This window comes from Temnothorax nylanderi, unplaced genomic scaffold, assembly GCF_030848795.1.
Source record: "Temnothorax nylanderi isolate EJ_2023f unplaced genomic scaffold, tnyl_v1.0 TNYL_tig0250_pilon, whole genome shotgun sequence".
Taxonomy (NCBI): Eukaryota; Metazoa; Arthropoda; class Insecta; order Hymenoptera; family Formicidae; genus Temnothorax; species Temnothorax nylanderi.
Genome location: NW_027249312.1, coordinates 63,539 through 73,846, shown reverse-complemented (window position 1 = coordinate 73,846; position 10,308 = coordinate 63,539). Strand labels below are relative to the sequence as shown.

General features: G+C 35.4%; 2 protein-coding genes across 5 annotated transcripts; one reads left to right on the top strand and one right to left on the bottom strand.

Annotated features, from left to right (window-relative positions):
• Positions 1-5,374: 5,374 nt before the first annotated feature.
• Positions 5,375-8,257, bottom strand: Tmem43 (Transmembrane protein 43). 4 transcript variants are annotated; one of them, XM_071718433.1, is made up of 6 exons: positions 8,089-8,257; positions 7,799-8,018; positions 7,489-7,721; positions 7,018-7,318; positions 6,425-6,630; positions 5,375-5,704 (listed from the first exon to the last, which is right to left on the bottom strand). In XM_071718433.1, the coding sequence occupies exons 2-6, from the start codon at positions 7,892-7,894 to the stop codon at positions 5,422-5,424; spliced, it is 1,119 nt and encodes a 372-aa protein (XP_071574534.1). In that variant the 5' UTR covers positions 7,895-8,018; positions 8,089-8,257; the 3' UTR covers positions 5,375-5,421. The 4 variants fall into 4 exon arrangements, with proteins under 4 accessions (XP_071574534.1, XP_071574535.1, XP_071574536.1 ...); XM_071718434.1 differs by having other exon boundaries at positions 7,799-8,008; XM_071718435.1 differs by having other exon boundaries at positions 7,799-8,029; positions 8,089-8,222.
• A 30-nt stretch (positions 8,258-8,287) lies between these two features.
• Positions 8,288-9,296, top strand: Mrpl23 (mitochondrial ribosomal protein L23). The gene is made up of 3 exons (XM_071718447.1): positions 8,288-8,539; positions 8,726-9,005; positions 9,091-9,296. The coding sequence occupies exons 1-3, from the start codon at positions 8,430-8,432 to the stop codon at positions 9,238-9,240; spliced, it is 540 nt and encodes a 179-aa protein (XP_071574548.1). The 5' UTR covers positions 8,288-8,429; the 3' UTR covers positions 9,241-9,296.
• Positions 9,297-10,308: the final 1,012 nt, after the last annotated feature.

Sequence of the window (10,308 nt, the reverse complement as noted above, 5' to 3'; positions counted from 1 at the left end):
TGCTCTACTTCTTACGCAAGCATCTGCCGTAATTCTTGTTGAATTCTGCTGTATGTGCTAGTTTACAACGATGCCGCTAGGCGGCGCATAATGGTAAAACTAACTCGCAAATAAATTTCAGTTGGGATCTAATATAAGCAGGCCTCCGGCGAAGCAAAATCATGACATTTGTGACAATATTTTCGCTAGTAATACAACGCAAGGCTTACCCAACACCACTGCGGTGCTATAAATATAAAAAATATTTTTGTAAATTATTTTAATCTTCCTAAAAAATATTTTAAAAATATTTTGTGCTGTATGGGTAGCAGTAGGCGCTGCAACAAATCTGGCGCGATTATGTTGCACTGCAATTTGCGCAAGCATCTACCGCATTTCTTGCACTATTCTGCTATATGTAAATGCATACATATATCTTCCACAATTCTGTTGCACTACGACGAGAGCAAGTTTCTGCCAACAGAAAAATAGTCAAAGTTGGAAATAGAAAACGCATGATCTGCCCGAAAGTTAATGCACGACTTTTCGTGCAGTTTTACAGCAGAATTGCAATGGACTGGTTACCAGGGATTAGATCGGTCATTACCCCTCGAAGCGTTGTCGAGACAACTTGCGTCTGTCCCACACAGCACAAGATATTGCAACATCCACCAGATATCCGAGGGATCGCAATATGTCCAAATATTGATCACAATAACCGTAGGACATCCATAGGATCGCAATATGTCCAATGTGATATCGCAATATCCTGGGAACATCCCCAGGAAAAAGTGTGCTGTGTGGGGTTACTGTTCATTTTGTGCGCTATACCGTTAAGATCAGGTTTCATTGTAAGTAACTCACAATGTTCATTTTTATATCGATGTGAACCGTAAATTTAGTGTGCCGCTCCGTATGTACGCAGGTATCATGTAATACAGTGAAATGTCAAATGCACCATGGTCCTCCTGGCCTTCCAACTTGGGAGGGATTTCAAGGTTGCTTGCCTGCATCGTAGCACACACACACCTGACCGACCGCAAAACTCATAGAAGAAGGAGCGTGCGAGTATAATCTAGCCTCATGACCGCGTTATAGTATATTTTTTAATTTGTTCCTGTGACTACGTACACATTGCGCTGAAGATGACCACAAAAAATGGTCGAAACGTTCGCGAATTTTTTATGTATTGACGGTAGAAGAATATATACAACTTTGCGCCCTATTTACCGCGCCGGCTCTTATTGCCTCTTTCTCTTTAATTGATTTAATCACGAGAGCCTTATAATTTCAATTTTTATTCTCTGTTAAGCATTTAATAGGCATTTGCTTTTATTATTGGAAACTGCATGCAGCCTCTATTGAGCGTTTAACGAGCGTTTACTCTTGTCGTTAAAAGAATAATTTTTATTAATGATAATGAGGTTTCGAAACCGAATCTGCTTTTCGCCTTGCAGGGGGTCTGCTAATGTACGCGGCTGGATGTATTTTAAACGCGAGAAAGATGCGCCGCCTAACGGCGTTGTTGGAAGAGCGTTTGCTGAATGGAGAGAAAACGCTCGTGTTACAGCGTCGAGAAAAGCGTTTCTTAGGCGTTTCTAAGCCATTTGCGTAAACGCCCTACAATTCGCCGCATTGAAAAAATGTTTGCTGAATGGAGGGAAAACGCTTGTTTTACGACAATTGGGAAAAGCATTTGCTAAACGTTTGAAAAGTCTGACAGCAAACTCTCTGCACGAAATGAATTAGCGTTTACTAATGTGCTCTGAAAAGCGTCTTCTCAACATTGCTTTCACGAAACGTTATAATAGCGTTTGATAAGCGTTTTGAAAGCGTTCAAAACCCAACGGCGTTGTGTAAGCGTTCTTACAAAGTTTGAAAGCGTATTATAAACTTTCAAACCCCCATCGAACGGTTGTCAACGCTTTATAAAACTTCTTATTTTCGCCAAGGATATTACTTATAATTATATATAATAAAATCTACTTATATATTCATTTATATGTACAATAATTATATCAAGATATTTATAACTCCATATCAAATTATGCAACATTATTTTAGAATTCTTTTTCGAGTAGATAATTCTACAGGGTGTCCGGTAATAATCGTCAAACCTCTTGTATGCAAGTAGAGTGAGTTAAATCGAGTAGAAAAGTCTTCTACCATTTTGCGAAATTCGCAATATTTGGGAATGGGACATCTCTTCTCGCCGCGCGCTTCTACTAGAGTAGATTGGCCGATCTTTTTCAATTGATTTCTCAATAAATATTCCGAATTTCTCAAAATGATAGAAGACTTTTCTACTCGGTTTAACTCACTCTACTTGCATACAAGAGGTTCGGCGATTATTACCGGACACCCTGTATTATATAATTATATCTAATTATATATCAACATATTTTACATAAATATATAGTTTTGTATAATTCATCATTTATATATGATTATATATAAAAAAAATTTTATACATGTAATCAGAAACAATTTTATCTATTTGTACATGATTATAGATCAGGTCAAAATTCATACTCATGCAATTATATCTACGTAATTATATATAATTAGATATAAAACTTTTTTCCCAGGTATGTTAAGGGCTCAGACACAATGACAAAAATAAGGAATAAGATAAAGGAATAAGGAATAAGGGAATGTCGCATCTCACTTCAGTACACGTACATTAAAGTGAGATGCAACATGCCTTATTCCTTATTCCTTTATCTTATTCCTTATTCCTCTCATTGTGACTGAGCCTTAAAATATTGTACATATGTATGTGTGTTATTTATAACATACACAAATACACGTACAGTCGATCACAGAAAGGTTGCAACCGAAGGTAAGTATATATAGATATAGAAAAATATATATTATCCGTTTGTTACGTAAAATTTCCAAGTAACATATGCAACTTACTTGTAGATTATAATTTCCTACTCAATAATATAAATGCATAATGAAACAAATATGTAATACACTCATAAAATGCTAGCACACTATTTACAATTGCTTAATTTTTATCATTTTTACAAGCTACAGGTATTTTCGTGGTTTATTCATTTAATTCAGTGATATTCAAGTTACCTTACACACTGGTTTTGCTGCTGCTTTAAATGGTTACACTGGGTTCCACTAACCCAACTTGTAGCGATGATCATATTGGTTTTTCAAAGGGGCTAATTTTTGATTGTCCAAAAGCGGCCAACGACTGCGCATCCACGGGAATGTTAAGAACCCCTGTTGAGCTGGCCCCCCCACCTTGCAGAAATTAAAAAACAAATAGTGCTAAATTACAAGCTATTTATGAGCTTTCATATCCCGCAGATTAAAAATTTTGAGCTCACATTGGGCAGAAATTTAATATTTTTTGTGTGGGGGCTGAGTCAACATAGCTTGTAATTTAGCGCTATTTGTTTTTTAATTTCTGCAAAGTGGAGGGGCCAGCTCAACAGGAGTATGTTAAGGTCTATCCAGACAAACTTGCATAGCGTGTAAACATAAGCATAAGAAAATTGATTGGTCCATATACATGTGCATAAGGAAATAGACCAATCCATCTCTTTATGCATATGCTTATGCACCTATGCAAGTTTGTCTGGATTGACCTTAAAGGATCGGTGCAAACCACAAAAAAGGGTTGAGTGAACATACTGGTTAGAGCCTCCGCACAAGACTCTCGTATGATAGCGTAGCGTAACGTAACGTAACGTAACGTAGATCAACGCACAAGAAACGTATAAGAGCCTCCGCACAAGATTCTCGTATGGTAACATAGCGTAACGTAACGTGGGTTAAGGGGATCCTGCAGCCGTATTATTTACCGACATTATCGTTTTTCGATGGATCTTTTAATTGGCTTTATAGAATTGCAAAAATCTTTTACAGAATTAAAGTCCGCACAAAAATCTAGGGTAACAAACGCGATTTTATATCAAAAACACCAAAAAATTAAAAATATTACTTATTTGGGCACATACAGCTGTCACCTAACGACAATATTTGTTTAAAACAAAAATTCTGCAGTTTATACATACATAATGTTTATCATCTGCCCTTGGGAAAACATGTAGGAATAATATCGTGCAAGTAGAAGTAAGATTCAATGCGTACAAAAAAAGATCCATCGAAAAATTATTTTAGTAATGCAAATACGGATGCAGAATGACAAGAAGAGCAGCAACAGTAGTTGCCGAATCTTGCAAGAGATGGCGAGCAATCAAACAAGGACAGATGTCATTTCGTTAGACAAAGACAGATATAGGGAAAGCAAAATTAGAAAGGTTGACATTATCGACATCGAGGAAGTTCGCCTGTCACTGCAGGATCCCCTTCTTCTTCTTCTTCTTCCGTTTAATGGCACTTAAGTTCCGATCGGATAGTAACGGCCATTATTCCATTCTGTGATATGTCGGCTCAGCACTTCTTCCTCTATGAACCACTAGTCGTAAAAGCCGCAAGCGGCGTCGTAAAAAAACGTTATAGGCCTCGAAAGGCGCCGATACAATGCAGACAGTAACAGTCGCAATACTTTAAAAAAAATTTTCCTTCGGAACACGTCCGAACACGATCGAGCCTGATCGTCAACTCTGCAGGATCCCCTTAAGGGGATCCTATAGTGAAGCAGGCCGAACTTCCTCGATGTCGATAATGTCGAACATTTTTAATTCCGTTCTAATTCGTTTTCTATCATTTTCTATATTACCGGCCTATATCTGCCCTTGTCTAACGAGAGACATCTGTCCTTGTTTCGATTGCTGCGCCATCTCTCGCTACACGCCATACTGCTCTTCTTGTCATTCCGCATGTATATTTGCATGTATAAAAGTTAAAACAATGACACTTTTTTTCTAGACTTCTATCGTAGTTGTAATTGCACGATATTGTTCTTCAATGTTTTCCCTAGAGGGCTAGATTCTCATTTTGTATGTATAAACTGCAGTATTTTTGTATAACCAAATATTGTCGTCAGTGACAGCTCTATGTGCCCAAATTTTTAATATTTTTTTCGTTTTGGAAGTTAAAACCGATCTAGCCCTCTACATTTTTGTGCGTACTTTAATTCTAGACCAAATTTTTGCAATTCCGTAAAGCCAATTAAAAGTGGTTTTGTTTTAACTAAATGTCGGTAATTACTGCCACTATAGGATCCCCTTAACGTACAAGAAACGCATCGGTTACGGCGTTATACCAGTTTCTTGTGCGTTGATCTATGTTACGTTACGTTACGTTACCATACGAGAGTCTTGGTGCGGAGGCTCTAATCGATACGTTTCTTGTGCGTTGACCAACATTACGTTACGCTACGTTACCATACGAGTCTTGTGCGGAGGCTCTAATACTGTGAAGGAAAATAGAGAGAAAGAAAAAGAGAGACTGAATAAATACATGTGCATTGAATAAATTAAGAAGTTCATTATACCTCAAGATATATAAATTAACTTATAATCTCCTATAATTATCACGTTGCTGAGATGGAGATCCCGACATCAGTGTCGAATAAATAAATGGCAAAACGGACGCTAGCGCTAAACAGAGACCGATTACCGGTCGATACCACACCCAAGCGAAACCGATCACCAATAAACTAATAGACATGGAGACTGACATAGTTAAAGACTCGACTGCTATTATACCGCAAAGGAACGTCGAATTTAGTATAATTGTCTTTAGTATATTTGCTAAGCACGTTGCTGCCACAAACAAGACCAACCATCCAAGTCCTCTGCAACAAGAACAAAGACATTTAATCATTAATAATTTCCCAAATAGCCAAGCGTGTCTGAGCAAAATCACGCAAACCTGATTGCTTATAATGCTGGCAACTTGCCGTATATTTGCTTCAATTAGTTTCGAGTAATTTAATATTTGAAGCAACACGCAGGCAACATTGGATATATGTATTGCCAGCAATTTATCGGCAAGAGAACAGCATCAAATTTACTTCGCGTTGCTAGCAATATGACAGCATTGTGTGATCCTATGAATTATTACAGCAACATGACAGCAACAGCTCGAATTTTGAATCAGACGATTTTAGACCGCAGCATAAGTTACCAACAAGTTGCTGGCAAGTTGCTATACAAAATTGTTATATCGTGAAGGCATCAACTTGCCGACAAATGCGGACTCAGTTGCCACAATTCTGATAGCAACACATACTATGTTGTCGGCAACATGCCAGCAACAATGCAGACACGTTGCTGTCTGGGTTCTTTTATAGTTTTATAGTATCTAATATTACATAATATTTCGTATGTGTATATTTATTTCTAAAATAATATGTAATATAAAGTATAGTTTAATTAAAAATCATATTTGACTTCAAATTTTTAATGTATAATAAAAAAACTTCCATTAAAAGATTTTAAAAATCAGGCTATTATCAACGATAAACATTTGCATTCATTTTTATATAAAATATTTATTTTTATCCAGAAATTACCTGACAGTCCAGGTTCGCCAATAATTATGAACGTGCTCCAAATGAAACATCTGATCCACTGACATTTTATGCCTTCGTTGAAGCAAGATTTCTTCACCGTGAGATGTGTAATATGGTTTTATGGTCTCTTTTTCCAACAAGCCGACTACAGAGTAAACATCCCCGTTTTTTCCCGCGTAGGAAAATTGTATTCTGATGTCTCCCACCTATGAACAAAACAAGGTATATATTATACACAGGCCGGTATTCATAGTCGGTTCTTATTTCAAGATTGTCTTAAGTAATGTCTTAAAATGCTAATACGGCTCTGTGGCCAGTATTCATAGTCGGATCTTATTTCAAGACAGTTTAAGTAACGAAACAAAGTAAAAATTATAAATTTTACAGTGCAAATTGAATGATGGTCTGAATATAAAGAAACTCCAACAGTCCTTTAAATTTGACAAGGTAAAAAATTTTCTTCTGGAAGAAATTTTTTGCAATTTTACATCAAGATTGTCATTGAATTTTGTTCAAAGTGAAGATCACGAATTTTTAGTTAGTTCCGAATATTTCTGTATTTGGAGAAAGAGAACTTTTTGCGAAAGCCATACTTGTGGATTCCACAAATCTGCACTGTGGTAATACAGTCCAGAGTGCATTTTAATGTTCTTTCGTTCTGGCCGCTCGTCACTGGTGATCTCTACAAAGTCACTGAATTTCTTCTTCAATTCCAGACCGAGTGTGAAAGCACCTATCTTTACTTCATCTGCGATTTGCACCTGACTTCTGATTGGCATTTCCTTCGGATTATGATGACCGGTACGAATGTAGAAGTGATCTGAGTCCACGAGTTTATCCTTCCATTCCATCGTATAATAGTAATGTTTTTCGTCCTCCGTTATTCCACTGAAACTAAAACGTAAAGATTTAATATATTTGATATATACTAAGTAAGATGCAATAGAATTTCTATCTAACATGGAAAGCTCAATAATAAACTTTATTAAATAAAGTTACAAATTAAAGAAAATTTTTATTTTTAAACATGGATTTTGATTGCACGCTGAGTCTTTTTTCGCTACCTTTGCTCTTCTTCAATTTCAACCCACTGGTACATCTGTACCCTTCTCTTTAGCTTCACGCTTGACATAACAATTCCGTAATCTGGTTCGGTTAATGGCTCGGAGACCAATATGGGGCCCGACAGATGTATCAAGCGACCCTCGTATTCAGGTGACAACATCATCGAATTAGGAAGCACAACTACATTATGCAGAGCCTCGTCCAAGGAATGCGCCACTTTCACGGCTCTCCCCTGAAATGGCACAGAAAATGTACAATGAAATTATGGAAAATCAATCGGATGGTATGACAGAAGTACCACTCGCAAACCTCATTCCAAAATAGAAGATACATTCCAGTAGCGAACATGATGGATCCGATTATAGCTGTCAGCCATGACTCTCTGAATTGCTCCGAGATTGTCATCGGCGTTTGATTCACGGAGATAGCTTGTCTTCCATTAAGACAATTTTGGCGAATACCATCCGCGTTTTCCCTCTGTGGCTGGCCATTCTGCTACAAAGTGTACGCTCCGCGAGTCTATCTTATTCTGTTAGTAATCTTAATAATTAACGTAAGATGATAATAATATTCTTATAAAGCAAAGGGAATGTACCTACATTCGCTCGATACATCCCGACGCCGCGCCGGTCGTAATCTTGGAGGCGGAGCTGACAACAAGCGTGATGGCCGTGACCGCGTAAAGGCCCTTGCACAATGCCAGGCAACAGGAACAGGAAATAACCAAAAATTCGTTAATTACAACCTAAAAAATTCGAATGCTATGGATTGGCAACAGGCAATAGGCACAGAATTTTCAACGTGACGGAAATGTCTATTTTCGTTTATTCTGCATTTTTAACAATGGCTGCGTTTCGATAACTCACTGCAAGTACTGAAAATCTAGTTTACGTTTACGTGTGTACAATACGTACACGATCGGAACGCACCCTATGCGTATATGAGTAATACAAAGTTTGAGGTTACAATTTTGAGACGTTTGTTTCTGAGATATCCATTTATATATGAAAAAAACGTTTTATTATTTTACAGTACAATGTCAACACGATTGTAAGTCTCAACAACATTTAGTGCAATATTAATTGTATATAATTATTCTAATTAAGCTTTAAAAATGATCAATCGGACAATCTTAACCTTAATTTAATTCTCCAATCATATCTTGTATATAAATCATATCTTGTATATAAATTATTCGATTTTTATTATACAATTTTATATTGATACTTTATTTAGCTATCCTATATATCAAAGAGGCAATCCACAATTGAGAATTTTTCTACCTAATTTCTGGATGAAACTAATCACGCCTGTGGATAAGCAGCCTCCAAATATTGTACAGTTTCACTGCTCCATGGAAATGACCAAACATGACATAAAGAATTACCTGGAAAAGATTTACAATATCGACGTAGTCGAAGTAAGGACGAAAATAGCTATGGGTAGGCTCACAAGGGATCGATTACAGCGTTCTGTCATTAAAGAGGATGATAAGAAATTGGCCTACGTCGTACTGGTTGGATCGCAACTGTTCTTTGATTTCTCTCTTTAGAAAAAAAATTTAGAAATCTATTAGAATTAACTTTATCCATTCTTTGTAGCCAAAGGACCAGTCGTTTGTGTTTCCTGACTTGTTCAAGGATGTAAAAGAAGAAATTGACAAAGATAGTATAGATATGGCTAAGAAGGATATGCAGGACTTTATAGAACCTAACAAAGCACCTGGATTGCCTGGTTGGTTTAGGATCTAGTGTGTACATATTCAAGTATTTAAGGATTTATAATCAATAAAACGTATTTGTTAATATTCTTGAGATTGTTTAACTCCCTAAACAATCATAATTTTAAGACCAATCAAAAGGGCTTTTATATAATCTTTTGTCTACAGGACCTTGTTAATTTTGTTAAGACTGATGAAAAGTCGATTTTTTAACGTATTCTTAATGATTAGCATGGGATTAAGTATCTTACAAATAGGTTCGAATCTGTTGGCGTTTCTAGTTTCAAATTCTTTATGATTACTTCGAAAAATAAAAGCAGTACCTTCAAGTAGACTCGAATCTGGACGAAATGGGTTCGAACCCTTTATGAATGTTTTGAAAAACAAGAGTATTACTTTCAAATAAGACTCGAACCTGAATCAAATATGTTCAAATCTTTTATGAATACTTTACTAGAAATTTTCTGTTCCTTTGAATAAAAACAATTTTATAAAGCAACAAGTATTTTAATATATTATTTTTTGATAATTACAAATATTAGTTTATCGAGCGTTAAAATTAAATATATAATAAAGATATAATTAAAAATATAGAATTAAAGTTACTTAAAATTTTTACATAGTACATTCTTTAAACTAACAACATTCTTAGAGTACGAATACTACTTGTATTATACGTAAAAAAATTTGATTCTATAGAAACTACTTACAAGTACATTTCGAATCCCGCAGATACTCATTTTAAAATTAGAAACTAGTTGGGTTCGATTAACTTGCAAGTACAATGTATGAAATATTATTCGAATCTTAGAAAATGAAACTTGATTATTGGATTTGATTCGGATTTTTAAATATTACATATTGAACTTGATTTTATCCTAGTAATATATGTATCAGTAATACAATAAAAAAACATTTCGAATAAATTTACGTTTTAAGTTATAGACATGCAAGTCTGTTATTATGTACAATATATTTTGTGTTTAGATATTTATATGTATTATATATGTGTATATAATAAAATATAAGAAATTATTTATTTATACATATATAAATTATTATATATTATATATATAATTATTTTTTTTATTAGATTATA